Source organism: Amblyomma americanum, chromosome 1 (assembly GCF_052857255.1).
Source record: "Amblyomma americanum isolate KBUSLIRL-KWMA chromosome 1, ASM5285725v1, whole genome shotgun sequence".
In the NCBI taxonomy this organism is placed as follows: Eukaryota; Metazoa; Arthropoda; class Arachnida; order Ixodida; family Ixodidae; genus Amblyomma; species Amblyomma americanum.
In genome coordinates, this window is record NC_135497.1 from 49248088 (window position 1) to 49266311 (window position 18224).

Here is an 18224-nt window from a genome sequence, read left to right on the forward strand (position 1 = left end):
TCCGCCTTGGTGGTTTACTGGATAGAGTGCCCGGCTAATGAGCCGGATTTCCCGGGTTCGAACCAGACCGCGGTGGCCACGTTTCGATGGAGGCGGGACGCAAAGGTGCCCGTGTGCTGTGCGATTTCGGTGCACGTCAAAGATACTCAGGTGGTCGTAATTATTCTGGAGACCTCTACTACGGCACCTCTTTCTTCCTTTGTTCTTTCACTCCGACTTTTATTCCTTCCCTTACGGCGCGGTTCCGGGGTCCACCGAGATATGCGAGACAATCACTGTGCCATTTCTTTTACTGAAAGACCAATTTTCAATTTTACCCACGCACTGATCCAACGTAGCATGCATGACGCGCAGGTGGAGGCGAGCGAGGCGTTCCTCGGCGAGCTACGCTCCCGGAAGCGCGTAGCCCTGGAGTTGTCGCTGTTCGGCTACGCCTACAGGCTACGCAACACTGGGAGCTACGAGCTGCGAGCCAGCGTCCGTGGACCCGCGCCCCCGAGACCGTTCATCGACGAGCGCGGGCTTCTCGTCTATTTCGAGGTGCTTATGTCGCGTCTTTTCTACGCAGCCACCGATCCTGGTCGTCGCCTTGGCCACTGATCGCTTCTTCGCACGTTTCACAATACCACCGCAAATGGCACTTATCATCGATAGATATACAACTGAACCTCGTTTTAACGAAGTGGTTCTTCATAGCCCATATTGACCGCGCTCCCAAGGAGAATCGCCAGTGCTTAGTTGTATTCAATTTTTCGCTATAAACCGTTTCGTCATAACAAGGTTCGACTGTCACTTTCTAAAATGGCCGTAGAGGATCTGTGTCCAGGAGGGTTTCGTTTCGTCCGGTCTATAATTCGGCTAAGATGCGTGCGCAACGGTAGTTTTCCTTGCACTGTCAATTCTAGGGCTGATATAGCCTGCCTTATGGCAAAGTCACTTCTCTTCACTATGTAGAGAGCATAGGAGAGGTGAATATGTTAAAGCGTTGTCGTTGTTAACGCCGCCATGCTTGCTTAGCCATATTATCCGTGCGGTTGGAATTACCGTAGTTAGCGTGCTTACCGTACGGCGCGGTGCTAAACACTGTATTACCAGATGCAACCATAATAAACGTGCTACAGTTACACACACTCACGGCGCTTTTGCACAATGTCTATGCACACAAGATGCCGACTGACCACGTGCATGTGGTGCACGCGTGCGCAGATCTGCCTCGAATTCAGCTCCGACCTGTCGGTGCCACTGTACAACAAGGAAGCCGACTGCAAGATCGCCGTCAACCGGGACAAAGGACAGTGGATTGGTTACGACAACAATGCCACCATTCTCAACAACGTCTGTGCGCGTATCCTAGCTCGCAATGTTTCTGATTTGCGAAGCGTCGCACTCAATCTACTGCTTGCCTGTAAAACATATCCGTGAAGCACGCCTTGAAAATCAGGGCGGCGCATGCATCAGCACATTCCGGAGCGGTGGCTTGCACTCACGTCACAGGTAGTGGCCGCCGTGCTTGAGACCACGTGTACAGCGAAAACCTACACAATTCTTCCCTTATCGTCACCTGCATTCTGTAACCTATACCCCGTGCTCTTTACCCCTGTCTTGTTATTGTAGCATCTGAAGTTCCGCAACGCAGAATTACGGCCATAAAGCTTTCGCGGACGTATGCTGGAGCAGCTGTTCAGGAGTGGAATTACCCTCACGCACTATTGCGATATGCTTAAGCTGGGTATAGACAAAGTTAGGTTGTCACGTCGTCTCTCACATGACCAATGCATTGCTGACACGTTGATGCCACACCACATAACTGAAAGCTCAAGTCACTGTGCTGCGTTCACGGCCTGAAGGTACGTTTCTGAGTTATACGAGCTTTAAAGTCCCAAACTCTATACTATCAGCCATGAAAAGAAGGAAGATGAGGTGGAAACACAAATAATACCAACATATTACCTCCTGGAGAGTAAATACAAGCGAGGTTTATTAAGATTTCAGCAAAAAGTTTTCGCACCTTCGAAATTAATAACAGGAGCCAGCATTGAGCTTCCCCTGGCTAGCAGCTTCTTACAGTGCTGTTTGTGGCTCAGTTGTCTTGTTTGCGTCTCATTTCTTGCTACGAGGGACACTGCAGTGGAAGGCTCCATACATTCAGGCACCCTGGGGTTCTTTAACGCGGCCCCCAGTCGCACAGCAGACGGTTTACAGCGAGAGCTGTCGGTAAAAAGACCACCAAAAAAATGGCGTCGTGCGCCGTCCACACCGTTAACCACTGCGGAAGAAAGAGAGGCACACCACCTTCCGCGCTCGAGGCGGCTGGCGAGACGCGCTTTGAAAGTTTGCGGGAGAGGAGAAACGGCGCGTCAAGAACAAGCACTTCAGAAGATAGAAGCGAGAAAGAGAGCGCTGTCGCCACTGCACGGGAGTAAAACAGACCGGAGACATTTACAATCATTACAGTGACCGCAGTGGTGTGCTGTTCGTAGCGGAAGAACCGGTGTTAATGTGGAATGAGGTAAACGCACGGTACGATCGACAGCGCATTCAAAGCAGCTGTGGGGGTGTAAAAACACTTCATGACAAATGAAGGTCATGCACACGTTAAGTTGTACTAGTTACACACACCATTTAAAGAATTGCCGTTTACGCTGAGCTGCGAAAATTTGGACACCTAATCGTTATAAGCTGTGACAATGCGGGAACATAAGAACCTCACTGTGAGGTGCCATGCATGACTTTGCACCTGCCAGCCGTGGCATATGACAAGGTTCTTCCAACAGTCATTAAAGCTGCGAACTGGGCGAGTTGGTATTGATTCATATTTGAACAGCGCAATAAAACAACGGGACACAACGAAGAAAGGACACCACAAGCGCTGACTCGCAACTAGATTTTAATTCACGTCCAAGCATCTTAAATACTAAGAACGCCAAACACAAACAAGAGGGAAAAACCAAAAGAAAAACGATACAAAGCTGCTAATCATGCCCACAAAGGTGACAATCAGCACGAGCGCGAGACTACACATCTTGGCCGGATAAAAACATCATCTCTTTATCAGTTAGTGTGACAGAAGGATCACTAATACAGCTATCAGGTTCCAAGCGGATGTGAAAAGCCTCCAAAATTTCCCGCGTTAGGCTGTCATTATGTTTTCCTAGGATGACGGTGTTAGACAACAGAGGGGTGCAAGTACCTTCTCTCCAGTGGCGGGCAAGGTTACAAGAAGACCCATTACCTCGGGACCTGTGGTGCTCACTAAGACGAGCGTTGATGCAACGTCCTGTCTGGCCGATATAACTCAACCCGCAAGTGCACGGAATCCTGTAGACAACCCCCACATTACAGGGCACAAAAGGGTTCTTATGGTTGGTCTGACAACCCCCAGTCTTTTTCTTCGCGGTTGTTGCCTTAGCCTTCTCTTCCACCTGCCTGCAAACACCTCTAAGTTTTTTAGGCGCTGAAAAGACCACATCAACATCGTATCTCGCCGCAACATTCTTCAAACCATGTCCCACACCATGCGTGTAAGGCACCACCACAAACTTCTTTTTTTCCCTTTTTGGCTTATCCCCGCTCTTGATCCATCTAAGAAGCTTATCGCATTCCCTGGAAATCACATGAGAAGGGTAACCACTAGATTTTAATCGGCCAACATGACGCAAAATACTTTCATTGATTCTTTCAAGACATGACTTGTTCATGGCAGATTTCAGGCTAGAAAAAACAATGCCATTTTTTACCAGTTTTGTGTGGCTTGATTGGTAATTTAGAAAAGACTTGGTAGAGCGAGGGAAATATTCCCAACACAAATGACGCTCTTCCAACAACAGTCTTAAGTCCAGAAATTGAAGTACATCTTGTTTAGGAAGTTCAGTCGTGAAAGTTAGTCCCATCGCGCATTCTCTGAAAACCTTCAGTACATCTACCACGCTACGCGTCAAGTAACCCTTCCTAACAAAAACAATATAATCATCGACATACCGAAAAATCCTCAGAACCAACCCGTCACATCTCCTGTCTATGGATCTGTCTACCCTGGCAAGGAAGATATTGGCTAACACAGGTGCTACTTTAGATCCTATGCACACTCCATCATTCTGCGCAAACGATTTCCCTTTCCATTCAATGACAGTTGAACGGAGGTAAAAAGACAGAATCTCTAAGAAGCTCTCAAGGGACACACCACATCTAGCAATAAAATCAGTTTCATTGTTGTAATCAGCGATGCACATTTTTACACTTTTCATGAGGTCATCATGAGGTAGAGAATAATATAGGTCTTGCACATCAATGCTGAAAGCATCACACCTTCCCGGGTTATTGGATTTTAGGAAGTCAACCAAAGCACCAGAATTAGAGATGTGAAAAGGATCCTCAATTATCAAACACGACAAATGCTTTTGAAGATAGCTAGACACGAAGAACTGCCAAGTGCCGTGCTCAGACACGATAGATCTGAAGGGAACATTGTCCTTATGCGTCTTTGCAGAAAAGAAAACCTGAAGGTGCGATCCTTTTGCGCTCTTCACAGAAGCCGCGAGGCGTTGCAAGTTGTTCTCCTCCAAAAGACGAAGGGCACTTGCCTTGACTTTGTTAGCTCTGAAAGTTACGGACTTGAAGTTCTTCGTTAAGGCTTGATGCGCTTTTTCTTCAAAGGTGCCAGCAGGGAGAACGACGAAGCACCCTTCCTTGTCGGCGACCATTATCCTGAGACCACTAGATGCAGCAAAGTCAACGAGCTTTTTCATGCGGTGGTAATTCCGTGGTTTCTCTTTTGTTCTTTCGAAAACTTCGACACATTCCGAGATGCATTGAAACTGACTATCTTTGCCTGCCAACCGGGATATTTTCTTTGACAAGGCAAGTTTCTCGGTAGCTTTCAACCGTGGGTCATATGCAAACTTCGGTCCCAACCTGAGAGTTGCTAGATGTTCTTCCGGCACGTCGCATTCGCCCAGGACAACAACCTTTCCTTGCTCCGCAGCGTCCTTCTTCTTTCTCGGCAAGCCTGTCCGGACTGAGTTCCAGAGGAACTCTGTAATAAAATCCATCGTCCCACACCACTCCGAGAAGCCTTGCTGCCGATCGGTCCTGCCACAAATAACCCGTAGATGGTCTTTGAAGAACCGTGCTTGACGCCACAATTCGGACTTCATGATCTTGCAAATTCGCCTGGTGTGTGGTTTTTTGGAGCCGTCAAGAGGACACACCAGGCGAATTTGCAAGATCATGAAGTCCGAATTGTGGCGTCAAGCACGGTTCTTCAAAGACCATCTACGGGTTATTTGTGGCAGGACCGATCGGCAGCAAGGCTTCTCGGAGTGGTGTGGGACGATGGATTTTATTACAGAGTTCCTCTGGAACTCAGTCCGGACAGGCTTGCCGAGAAAGAAGAAGGACGCTGCGGAGCAAGGAAAGGTTGTTGTCCTGGGCGAATGCGACGTGCCGGAAGAACATCTAGCAACTCTCAGGTTGGGACCGAAGTTTGCATATGACCCACGGTTGAAAGCTACCGAGAAACTTGCCTTGTCAAAGAAAATATCCCGGTTGGCAGGCAAAGATAGTCAGTTTCAATGCATCTCGGAATGTGTCGAAGTTTTCGAAAGAACAAAAGAGAAACCACGGAATTACCACCGCATGAAAAAGCTCGTTGACTTTGCTGCATCTAGTGGTCTCAGGATAATGGTCGCCGACAAGGAAGGGTGCTTCGTCGTTCTCCCTGCTGGCACCTTTGAAGAAAAAGCGCATCAAGCCTTAACGAAGAACTTCAAGTCCGTAACTTTCAGAGCTAACAAAGTCAAGGCAAGTGCCCTTCGTCTTTTGGAGGAGAACAACTTGCAACGCCTCGCGGCTTCTGTGAAGAGCGCAAAAGGATCGCACCTTCAGGTTTTCTTTTCTGCAAAGACGCATAAGGACAATGTTCCCTTCAGATCTATCGTGTCTGAGCACGGCACTTGGCAGTTCTTCGTGTCTAGCTATCTTCAAAAGCATTTGTCGTGTTTGATAATTGAGGATCCTTTTCACATCTCTAATTCTGGTGCTTTGGTTGACTTCCTAAAATCCAATAACCCGGGAAGGTGTGATGCTTTCAGCATTGATGTGCAAGACCTATATTATTCTCTACCTCATGATGACCTCATGAAAAGTGTAAAAATGTGCATCGCTGATTACAACAATGAAACTGATTTTATTGCTAGATGTGGTGTGTCCCTTGAGAGCTTCTTAGAGATTCTGTCTTTTTACCTCCGTTCAACTGTCATTGAATGGAAAGGGAAATCGTTTGCGCAGAATGATGGAGTGTGCATAGGATCTAAAGTAGCACCTGTGTTAGCCAATATCTTCCTTGCCAGGGTAGACAGATCCATAGACAGGAGATGTGACGGGTTGGTTCTGAGGATTTTTCGGTATGTCGATGATTATATTGTTTTTGTTAAGAAGGGTTACTTGACGCGTAGCGTGGTAGATGTACTGAAGGTTTTCAGAGAATGCGCGATGGGACTAACTTTCACGACTGGACTTCCTAAACAAGATGTACTTCAATTTCTGGACTTAAGACTGTTGTTGGAAGAGCGTCATTTGTGTTGGGAATATTTCCCTCGCTCTACCAAGTCTTTTCTAAATTACCTATCAAGCCACACAAAACTGGTAAAAAATGGCATTGTTTTTTCTAGCCTGAAATCTGCCATGAACAAGTCATGTCTTGAAAGAATCAATGAAAGTATTTTGCGTCAAGTTGGCCGATTAAAATCTAGTGGTTACCCTTCTCATGTGATTTCCAGGGAATGCGATAAGCTTCTTAGATGGATCAAGAGCGGGGATAAGCCAAAAAGGGAAAAAAAGAAGTTTGTGGTGGTGCCTTACACGCATGGTGTGGGACATGGTTTGAAGAATGTTGCGGCGAGATACGATGTTGATGTGGTCTTTTCAGCGCCTAAAAAACTTAGAGGTGTTTGCAGGCAGGTGGAAGAGAAGGCTAAGGCAACAACCGCGAAGAAAAAGACTGGGGGTTGTCAGACCAACCATAAGAACCCTTTTGTGCCCTGTAATGTGGGGGTTGTCTACAGGATTCCGTGCACTTGCGGGTTGAGTTATATCGGCCAGACAGGACGTTGCATCAACGCTCGTCTTAGTGAGCACCACAGGTCCCGAGGTAATGGGTCTTCTTGTAACCTTGCCCGCCACTGGAGAGAAGGTACTTGCACCCCTCTGTTGTCTAACACCGTCATCCTAGGAAAACATAATGACAGCCTAACGCGGGAAATTTTGGAGGCTTTTCACATCCGCTTGGAACCTGATAGCTGTATTAGTGATCCTTCTGTCACACTAACTGATAAAGAGATGATGTTTTTATCCGGCCAAGATGTGTAGTCTCGCGCTCGTGCTGATTGTCACCTTTGTGGGCATGATTAGCAGCTTTGTATCGTTTTTCTTTTGGTTTTTCCCTCTTGTTTGTGTTTGGCGTTCTTAGTATTTAAGATGCTTGGACGTGAATTAAAATCTAGTTGCGAGTCAGCGCTTGTGGTGTCCTTTCTTCGTTGTGTCCCGTTGTTTTATTGCGCTGTTCAAATATGAATTCTTCCAACAGCGGTCATCTTGCTGACTTTCTCACCTCTCCCCAGGAAGAGGAGAGGGTGATGCTCATTTCTGCACTGCCGTCTGCCAACAGTGGCATGCCGCAGCTGTCTCTTCTATGTTCTTGGCAGGTGGCTCTAGCATATGCTAAGCTGCCAGTTTTTACCTTGCCGGTCGCAAGGTGTGACACCATTGGCGAGTGCGGGGACATGGGACTCTTATGCTATCCATAAAAACGCTAAACGCAGCGGTAGCTAAACTTTGCACATGGCCAGTAAAACCACGTGGAAGCACCACATGCGCGAAACGGGCTAACAGCTGCCACAGAGTTTAGCGTTTCTCACCTTCATTTAAATGCGGTCGACACAGCTGGATTCAAAATCGCAACCTTGGGCTCAGCAGCCGAGGCCAAAGTGAGTGAGCCGTCGGACGGGTACGCCTTCCGGGTTTGTGTTTACGCCTGGAAGGCAGTTAATGGTCGACAAATACCGCGCAGGTTCTGTTCGCCAAGCGAATGCGTATGGGCAGTATCGCCGTGGTGACCGTTGACATGGACGACTACAACGGCAACTGCGGCCAGCGCAATGTGCTGCTGGGACAGCTGCACAACGCGCTCAACGAACTGGACCGGCCCATCAAGAGGCTATCGGCGAACCTCAGCCCGTCTGAGTCAGCGTCGTCGTCAACGACCGCACCCGCCGCGGTGGCTCAGTGGTTAGGGCGCTCGACTACTGATCCGGAGTTCCCGTGTTCGAACCCAACCGCGGCGGCTGCGTTTTTATGGAGGAAAAACGCTAAGGCGCCCGTGTGCTGTGCGATGTCAGTGCACGTTAAAGATCCCCAGGTGGTCGAAATTATTCCGGAGCCCTCCACTACGGCACCTAATTCTTCCTTTCTTCTTTCACTCCCTCTCTTATCCCTCCCCTTACGGCGCGGTTCAGGTGTCCAACGATATATGAGACAGATACTGCGCCATTTCCTTTCCCCAAAAACCAATTATTATTATTATTATCAACGACCGCCGCGTCCCAGAGGACTGCTGCTACGCCGAGCACCCAGATGATTCCGGTTAGGCCCAGAGGGCACATGACAATCGCTGGGTTCAGCGACCGCGAGAAGCGTTCACACTGCACAGGGATTCATTCAACTGCATAGGGCCTCGCTTACATCGTGGGCCAAGATTGAATAAATACCATGTGGATGTAAAATATAAGTTTTACATTGAAGGCAAGATGCATGTCGGTCTTTGTAGTATGCTGGCGTGTTTGAATGTATCCAGAGACGATTCATACAGCAAAAGCTGTCTGAGCAGATGAACAAAGAGATTTTACACCCGTGCACATTGTAATAACGAGTACTTTTCTTCACTGACGGCAGACGAGAAGGGTCTGCTAGCAGATGGGGGAAGGCTACTGGCCACTGCCTTTTTATGCGCCCAAAATAGACAGTCGGTTGTGAGGCAGATGTATTGGTGTACTCCAGACTGTTTTGACCATATGGGGTTTTGCAGTGTGCACGGAAATATAAGAATACAGGTGCTTTTAACGCGATAGCTTTAGGGAGTTCATGTGGCAGAACATTCGACGTCGGCATCGGCCACAGTAAGCGAAAAATCCCCAGAGAAGCAACTTAGAAGGTGGGTGGGCCAGCTAAGTCATGTCACCTTGTGGCGGCATCACAACATGCCCACAGGACTGTGCACAAACTGCCCACCGTGGCAATTATATTAATTATTGGTCGAGAGAGGCTGCTGAGAAGAGCAACCTGGATCGGACATGTCCCACCAGTGGCAGCATCGGCCTTCACAGGTTAGTGGCGCATTGCGTAACCGCTGCCCTACTGCGCCAGGAGTGGTATGAGTACTCCCAGGGTTCTATGAATGCTAAGTACAGGATGCCCAGTTTTGTATATATGGGGCATTGATCCATTAGCTTGCGCATTATACCTTTATGGTGAGGCTTGAGTGCCCCCCGGTTTTTGAATATATTTTTGCCTCATTTGAAATATAGTTATTGCAGCTGGGATATAACTCTCAAACATTGCCGCAGTGGTCATATACTACAGCAACCAAAACCTATGATCACACATGAGAACCTTCAACAGTATTTATTATACTTGCAACAGAAGTTGCCATCGATACTCTGATGGCAGTATCATGTGCAGGTTGGTTTGCATCCGCCATGTTACAGCATGTTGCATCGCTTAGCATTTATGTGCACCACGCAGGAATGAACAGGAGCGCTATATACACTGTTAACATGCGCAATGCCCAAAGTAGACAATGGACCAAGCACCATGTTCATGTTCCGAAATGAGATACCGTAAACAAGTCATTTTTCTCAAGGTTAATATTTCACACATTCAGGCAAACTCACGATACCGGAATATTTCGAGAGTGCTAAATTTTGGAAAGGATAAGTGAGAAGCTCCTTAGTGCTCCTTTTTACCACATTATTCACGGCAGCAATTTTTTGCAATGTGCTGTTTATGTGATTCTGGACAAAACGAGAAAATTAGGCATTCACAGAAATTAAAGGTGCCCAATATAGGAATCTGAACTCGTCTTTTTATCACGGGAACTCTATCTACACATCCCGGGCATTCTTAGAAACTTAGATCGGATTAAGCGTCCCGGCTCCCCCCTTTTTTTGAACTGAACGCGCTAGGTAGGCGGAGTTAACCAACGCGTCGAGTGCCTTTGAGTGAGTACAGTGGCAGCTCACTTTAGCTTTTATTTAGTTTTTATGTTTTTGTGAATAAACAGTTTAAGTCACAGACAATATACCCGAAAATTAGGCCCGCGGAAATAAAGATACACGTGGACTCTGATTTACGTATCACTCCACCAATGCCAGAGAGACAAGCCGCCGCGGACTCGACGCGTTAGTTGACTCCTCCTCCCTACCGCGTTGAGTTCAAAAAAGGCGCGAGCCGGTACGTTACTTCTGATTTAATTAGGGTAATTGGAAGCACAGGACAATAAATAGAAGTTTCTAAGAATGCCCAGAACGTGTAGAGTTCCCGTGGTAAAAAGCTGAGTTCAGATTCCTCTTCAGTGCAACTTTAAATCGTTTTACAACATAACAGAGGCGAATGGGGCAACTTGTCCCTAACGGTGCTAAGTAATCTCTGATCTTTATGATGATACTCATGGATAAAGCTTGAGTGTGCCCACCCACTCTCTCAGCAAAGACAAGAGCCAGAACTTTTGCAAAATATTTTTATTCCCAATGCATGGCGAATGGCTGAACAGGCTTAAGCAATGACAGGGGACAAACCATCCTCCACACCACCGTTATCTTTTGTCAGCGCAGATTCATAAAGGTCTCTTAGAGGAACAGCCAGACTCTTAACCGAACAAACCAACACCACTATATGAAATAAGGGGCAAATACTTTACACAACAAACGTACATAGAAGACTGTTTCATGACTAACAAAAATATTGGTGTGCTCATAAAGTGCATAAAATATCACAAACACAACACAAAATGTTTGTATGGAGCCCATTTAGCTCATGTTCATTTCAGTGGCATGCAGCATAAGAGCAAAGCTGTCACCACTCGTGTATGTGGCATTCGTAGTTGCATGTCAGCCATAAGGTAAACCATCAGTAAAAGCTTCATCGCTCACTCTTTCAAAACTCCTTGCAAGGCTGGAAACCTTCCTCACAACCAATTCATTCCCTGTCTCCTACTCCCAAGCCTGAGTTACCACAGCTCGGACTCCTTGTCGGCTGAAGGCACTTCGAGCACGCATGGAGAGTCCGTCAGCCTTGCTACCCGCTCCCCTTCAACCACATCCCCAATGATCCACGCTGGGTATCCCTCCTGCTGCTCACTTTCTTAGCATTATGCTTTGGCATTCTCCTTTGGAAGGCACATCAGCAGACCACTCGAGAAAGGGAAAATGCAATTCACTAATGCCATACATTTCAACGGTATAAACTGTCACTGCAACCAACGAAATAAACTTGAAATAAAATTGCCGCTGTTTTGCCGCAATTCTTCTATTGCTGCTAAATTGCTGCAATTCCTGTGTTATGATGATAAATATATCATTATTGCACTCCACTCCTTCTCTACTGCCACAGGGGCCTTTTAGTTATTGAAATAAATAAATAAATAAATAAATTCTATATCCTAATATATTGGCAAGAGGATTTGAGAAAACACCCAAAATGATGCTTTAACACGTTCATTGCATCTTCGGTGACCGGTGGGTGATCCAAGATACTGAATCGCACGATGAATCCGTCGCTATGCTCTGATTTATCAAAGAACCTGTGGAAAGGACACACGCCACGTCGCTGTAGCCATTTATTGGCGTTTCCAGGAAGTTGTAATTGCCAAGTAAAAAAAAAGTTTGCAACAATAGCACTAAGGGCAGCGTTATCTGTGTGAAGACAAGAAATTTTCTCTATGTGAAGCCTCAAGAAGTGAAAAAGACCTCCCTACTCTGCCCTCCACAAGAACCATGCATCTATCACCAACCCGCCTGCCTCCACACACCAGAAGCCCATGCAGCAGCAGAGCAAAAAAGCAACAGTAAAATCAAATCCAAAGACACAGTGGGAAAGTCAGCTGCCCTCCAGAAGCATCGCCAACCGGCCACAGCCTCACCATGCCCCCTAGCTAGGGGGCTGCCAACCTAGACACCTTCAAGAAAAATTCTGTTGCCGGTGCAAAGCATCAAGGCAATCACTCTAGTGTTCCACCGATGGCGTTCTTCTCCCTCTCGAACGCGAGCAAAAGCACCTCGCGGAAAGACGGGTAGACAACGATCTCCTTGAGGCGCTCCAGCGCCCAGCGGCTCCCGGTGACCATTAGCTGGAGAAACCACTCGTCCATACGGTCCGTCTTGAGGTCACACTGGATGTCCTCAACGCCGGACCAGTCCATCATGATCTTCTTGATGATGTCCTCGTAGCGGCGCAGGATTTCGAAGAATTCTTCGTCTTCCCGGTTAATGTAAATCCTGGGGACAGCCAACAGGTTGACAGACTACTATTAACGCATTTCAGGATACTGCGGTGAATACAAATATCGATGCACTGCGAGTAAGGGTGCTTTAAAAAAGCTGTAAATTCGCAGGTTGGATTTGCGAAACATGCAGTGGCTGTTTCTGTTAACTTCCTCAATAAATGGCACTGAGACGGCGTATGCCGATTTTATAGCACTTCTCCAAGCATGCAGGTAACGTACACACGTAACAAACGGCAGTCACACAGCCTGCCAATTGGGGCTCATGGCACGGTTCGTTAGCGTTTCGTTAGAAAACACCTCAAGGAAAGCATGAAAGCAAGGCATTGAGGAGGGTAATGAATATATGACGATTATCGCCGATTGATGCAATATCTGATGAATGTGCAGTGTATTCCCAAGCAACTAGGCCTCACCAATTGGCCTACATCTTTGCTCTCCTTAGACTCCTTGTGAACTGCGTAAGCATGTAGCGGTGCGCACGGAAAAATGTTCACAGACTCACGGACGTCTTTCCTGTGTCAGTGGTGTTCTACGTTAAGTTTCCGTAGAACATGAGCACAACGTAAGCCCTCAACAAAAGTGACGCGAATGTTTAACGACCAATTCCGGGTTTGAGTCAATAGGAGAGAGGAGCATTACTGGTACAGAATTCCCAGCAGTACCCTTGCTCAAAACAGGAATCGATGCCTCCGCTGCTGCCTGGAAATCTTTAGAAGCTGTCTGCTACGTATTTTGATTGTTCTCCCCTTTAAAGGGTAACAGAAAAAATTCTGTCAGTTTCTTTGCCTTGAAAGAGGTTCGCAGGCCTAGTAATCATGACAATGAGCTCGACCCACCGCTGCACAGAGACAATAATTATTTGCAAATAATTTTGTACAGGCAGTTTTAATCTCCATCTGAGGCTTAAGTGCGCCTCGATGTCAGGATTGCCTGGCCAACCCGGACATATGCATTCCTGATGATGTCGGCGACACCGGAAAGCACCAAACACTGGTTGTTCACAGGTTTCACAGGCGACTTCGGTAACGTCACAGCGTTAAGGGCAAATGCACCTTGACGTCACTGGATTCATTCAGTTCTTCAAGCGACGTCACTCCTGTTTAGAAGAAAGGTGTGAAATAAACCTGATCAGCTCTGTGGAGGGGCACCCCTCGGGTGCCCTGCGAAGGTAGGCAAGGTTGCCGGACATGGAAAGTCGGTTGAGCGTGATCAGGGCCAGGTGTCCCAGCCGGTAGCGGCGCCGGCACTCCTTGGAGATCACCTCCCCGTCGCTTCCGCCCTGGAAGATCTTGAGGCACCATGCGCACGCAAAGCGCAGGCACAGGATCACCAGCTTGTGCGGCGGCATGTCCCTCGAGATGGAGCGGGACACCTGTGATGGGAGGTGAATAGTGAGCCTCCACCGATAACTCCCCCACGCTGAGGATGGCACACAATATTTAAGTGCATTTATCTACGAATACGTTTTTCTTGGTAGAGCGATGACATTCGCTTACTGTGTTACCACATAGAGTCGCCTTCACTTCATACTGGGAGCGTGCGAAATGTCTTGAAGGAGCTTGTAAATACCCTCTCAGCCTACTTAAGCTCTCGGGATTTTCACAAAATAAACCTCAATCCAGGTTACGTGCCCAATCGTGCACATTTCCCTGTTGTTTGAAAAAAAGCCGAACATAAGGCAGGAGAAATCGTCAGTGTAGAATGACTGCTCGTTATTACTCAGTTATGACAGCGGAGACGTACTATCCCAGTCGTGATCGCACCAGCCGATTGTCTAATGCAGGTGCGTCTACTTTACCGCTGGCCAAGTGCAGCTCATCCGCTACATGCGCAGTACATGGGTGCTATGTTAAAACGTTATATTCATACCACACAACACAAATTGGCGCCTATACCGAGTTACAAGGTCGTCATCATCATCCTGGTAGACCATCGACGCAGCTGTGATATCAGAACACGAAACAAAATGCCAGCACTTCGCAAGCTTCCCATACAACAGCACATGGCGCCTCCTTTCAAAGCTGCCACATGTAGCTGTATGCTACGTTTATGTTTAAAAAACAGACTGAGTTTTGTTCAAACAGGCGAACCACATTGCTGCCTCTACCCCGCTTCTTACGGCCGTTGGATGGCGAACTCTAGCCAGCAAACGGCGATGCAGAAAAGAGCCTTATGCACGAAGCACATAAAGGAGCCAAGCCCTCTAGCTTGTAGGTCTACTCTTTGGTCTCGTAGCCCAGGAAATCCACCCAACGCAGCTTTTTTGCTGGCATCATGCACCTTAAAACAGGCCTCGCGCATGATACTCTTGTAGACGCCCAACTCCTCTGTGTTCTTGACAAAGAGAAACTCGCGACTGGAGTCGATCCAGTCGTACATGAGCCTGAGCAGGTTGGTCAGCACCTGCGTGTCGCCGTGCTGTGTGCCGTCCTGGTCGCCGCCACCAGGGTGCGGCAGGCCAAGCAGCAGCGCCCCGAGTCGTTGGCAGAAGCTGTTGCGCGATGCCGGCACAGGGAGGCAAGAGGACGTGTTGACCACGATGCGCATGAGCACATCGTACACCACCCAGGGGAAGCTCTGGATGCCACCTTCGGAGGACTGAAGCTCGTACGTCACCTGCTCCCCGACACAGCATAATACATTTACAATGTGTCTTCCACAAGGTGTTAGCCTTAAACTAGTCGCCGTAAGGTGTTCAGTATGGAGTCGCGTCGAACGAAACACGCCGAAGCAAGACCATGGACCTTTGGCAAAACATGCATCGCAGTGAAATATCTTCAAAAAACGCTGAAAATTTTGCGGAGACACTGCACCTCCACCTTTAAAGGCGTGATGTGACATCGGCTCCTTTTGCACACGCAGACACGCACACTCAACCGCAAATGAAAGTTAATTTGTAATACAGATATATCTCCTATCTTGCATTGTGACACCGCCCGCAAGCTTAACACGATTTATCGAGCGTGTCTCTTCGAGTGACATCAGCACCGTTAACGACGATAGAGACGGCAGGCCATCCTATGGCCACCCGTTATCGTGAGCCGCTGCAAACACACTGTGCAACATGGTCTCAGACATAACGGCCAACGCTCCGTGGCACTGGGGTCAGTCCTCCAAGCCACATGCTTCACCATCCGCGTTAAATCTGCGGGTGCTGGTATTCCTCCCTGAGATGTTATTTCGGCCATTAAGTTCTACATATGGCTAAATAACAAAGCGAAGGACAAAGAAAGTGAAACGACTACAACACCGTTGTCAAGATTATAAAGCGGCAGCCTTTATCGTTGCGTTCATGAGCCATATCTTTTTTCGGCTCGTTTGTTCGAATGCCCAGCTTCCCTCAATATGCACTGACGATAGCACAGCTGAATACCAGATTGAAAGCGCAGTACGCCTCACCTGGTACCAGGCGGAGGCCTTAAGCTTCTCGTGAGCCTCGTCGAGCTGCTCAGAGAAAAACTCCTCGCGCGTTCGGCGCACCACATGCTCGACCTGGCTCTCGAGCACCATGGCCATGTCCGTAGGGTCGTTCTCCTTCATATATTTGCTGAGCTTGGACACAGCCCCGGAGAAAGCCTCGCTTTCGGTTTCGATCCGGTACGACTTCAGCAGTGCCCGAATCTTCTTTGCATACCTGGAGCAATGAAAAAGGATGAAGCACTGTCACTGAACTGTGATTTGTGACTGGAAACGGGGAGGAAGAAGTTTGCTTGGCTGATGTGTTTTGCTGGCAACTGCTGTTCTCTGGTTCTCCTGGTGGTTCCGGCTTGTTCATCATTGGTGAACCCGCACTATGTGAGGGGGTTTTGGCCAAGGTGTAGGTTAAGGCACAGTTCATGTGAATCTGACGGTGCGTTTTGCTGAAAGATGTCGTTGACCTCCCCAGGTGAAAGGTTGGCAGCTTGGTTTGCCAGCTTGCCAGCCCAAAGCCTGCCGCTTGAGTCCTTCCAAAAAATGGCATTGATGCAATTCCCGTTGTTCTCGTCCCAATCGGTGAGGGTGCAAACAAAATGAAAACCCCCAAACTAAGTCAACAGGAGCTAAGACCATTGACAGTCCATTATCTGCAGATCTCTGAAATGCGTCAATTTGGCCATTCAGGCATTGTGTGCAAGCCCTCAGGCGCCTATTGTGTTGCTAACTTGCTTTAGTGCAAAATTTCCAGCTCATTGCCGGTGAAAGCATTCATTCCTGAACAGCTTGCATGTTTCAATGGTATCGTACGTGATGTTGACCCAGCACCATTTCTGCACGAAATTCTAGAAGAATTTCCGGATGCAGGACTTCGGGTCCTTTCAGTCTACCGCTGTAGTAGAGAGGCAAATGGTTCACGTCTTGCTGCTGAATCTGTAATAACAACTTTTGCTGGCTCTTCCTGCCCTTCTGAACTAAAATCTGGCCAATTGTTTACCTTGTGGACCCACTAGAACCCCGCCCTCTTCAATGCATCAACTGCTCTAGGTTCGGGCATAGCGGCAAAGCATTCAAGTCGGAGACCCCTTGCCGTTTATATGGAGAAGGTCATTCTGCTGATAACTGCACCTCAGAGCAGCCTCATTGCATCTGCAGCAACATTCACTCAGCTGATGATGCCAATTGCGCAAAACGTAGTGAAGAGCGTAGCTTGTTGGACATTATCAAAGAGAACCGGTGCTCTAGAGTCGATGCCTACGCTGCTCTTAACAGGAAAGTCTCATACGCTAGTCGTGTGCGCGCTTCTGTTGGGGAGATTGAGTCCAACTTGACTGCCTCAACTGTGACCACAGTGTAAAAAGCCCTAAATGATGTGGTTGAGCGAATGCTGAACACATTTTCTGAGGCGGTGGCTCAGTTTGTTGTAGTTCAATCTGTGTCACCATCAACAACCGTCCTTTCAGCAACGTCTGCATCTGTTTCAGCTTGTGCAGGACCACTCAAAATCACCTCCTGATGCACCCCAGGTCCCACCTAACATCTCTGTTCCTAGCAGTGCATGTCGCACTGACACCTGCACACAAATGTCGAAATGTCGTGCCCTACGCTCAAGCGCCTTCCTTCCTCGTCACTAATTCTAGTTCTCCACAGATGAAAGCTAAAAAAGTACCACCCAAACTTCTTCCCCATGTTTACATCCTTAAAAAGACGGTTTCTACCTCTTCAATTGGTCAATAATCATGGCAGGTATTAAAGTGTTAAAATGGAATTGCCGATCCGTATTGTCTTCTCTTCCAGATCTAGAAATACTTATTCACAAACATAAACCTGATATATTGTGCTTCTACAAGAAACTTGGTTATCACCTTGTAAATCGTTTTAAATGAGGAACTTTCGAGTTTTCAGGTCAGATCGAAATGTTGGCAGGGGAGACGGATTGGTAACCATGCTATCTAAACATTTGTGTCATCAGGCATCTATCTCTAAGAAAATTCTCCCTGACTGTGACCTTCTAGCGATCAAAATTTTATTTCCGCATTGCGTCGATATTACAATTGCTAACCTCTATTTTCCTTTAGGTGCACAGAGGACAGACTCTTTAGACAGCTTGGTGACAGGCACAAGCAGTGCAGCCATCGCAGGGGATTTTAACTCTCACCATGGTGACTGGGAAGTCGTACTGATTCCTGTGGCAAGCTTCTCTGGTCGTGGCTGTCTGCAAATTCTGTACGCTGCTGCAATTCTAGAGAAATAACCT

General features: G+C 47.7%; 2 protein-coding genes across 2 annotated transcripts; one reads left to right on the plus strand and one right to left on the minus strand.

The window, feature by feature from the left end:
* The first annotated feature begins 339 nt into the window (after positions 1-339).
* On the plus strand, positions 340-9826 carry LOC144136106 (chitinase-3-like protein 1). The gene is made up of 4 exons (XM_077668224.1): positions 340-540; positions 1207-1335; positions 8066-8283; positions 9796-9826. Exons 1-4 carry the CDS (start codon positions 340-342, stop codon positions 9824-9826), a joined length of 579 nt encoding a protein of 192 aa, XP_077524350.1.
* A 2234-nt stretch (positions 9827-12060) lies between these two features.
* On the minus strand, positions 12061-16224 carry LOC144132674 (uncharacterized). Its single transcript, XM_077665265.1, has 4 exons — positions 15953-16224; positions 14834-15169; positions 13678-13925; positions 12061-12545 (listed from the first exon to the last, which is right to left on the minus strand). The coding sequence occupies exons 1-4, from the start codon at positions 16091-16093 to the stop codon at positions 12269-12271; spliced, it is 1002 nt and encodes a 333-aa protein (XP_077521391.1). The 5' UTR covers positions 16094-16224; the 3' UTR covers positions 12061-12268.
* Between the last annotated feature and the right edge of the window lie 2000 nt (positions 16225-18224).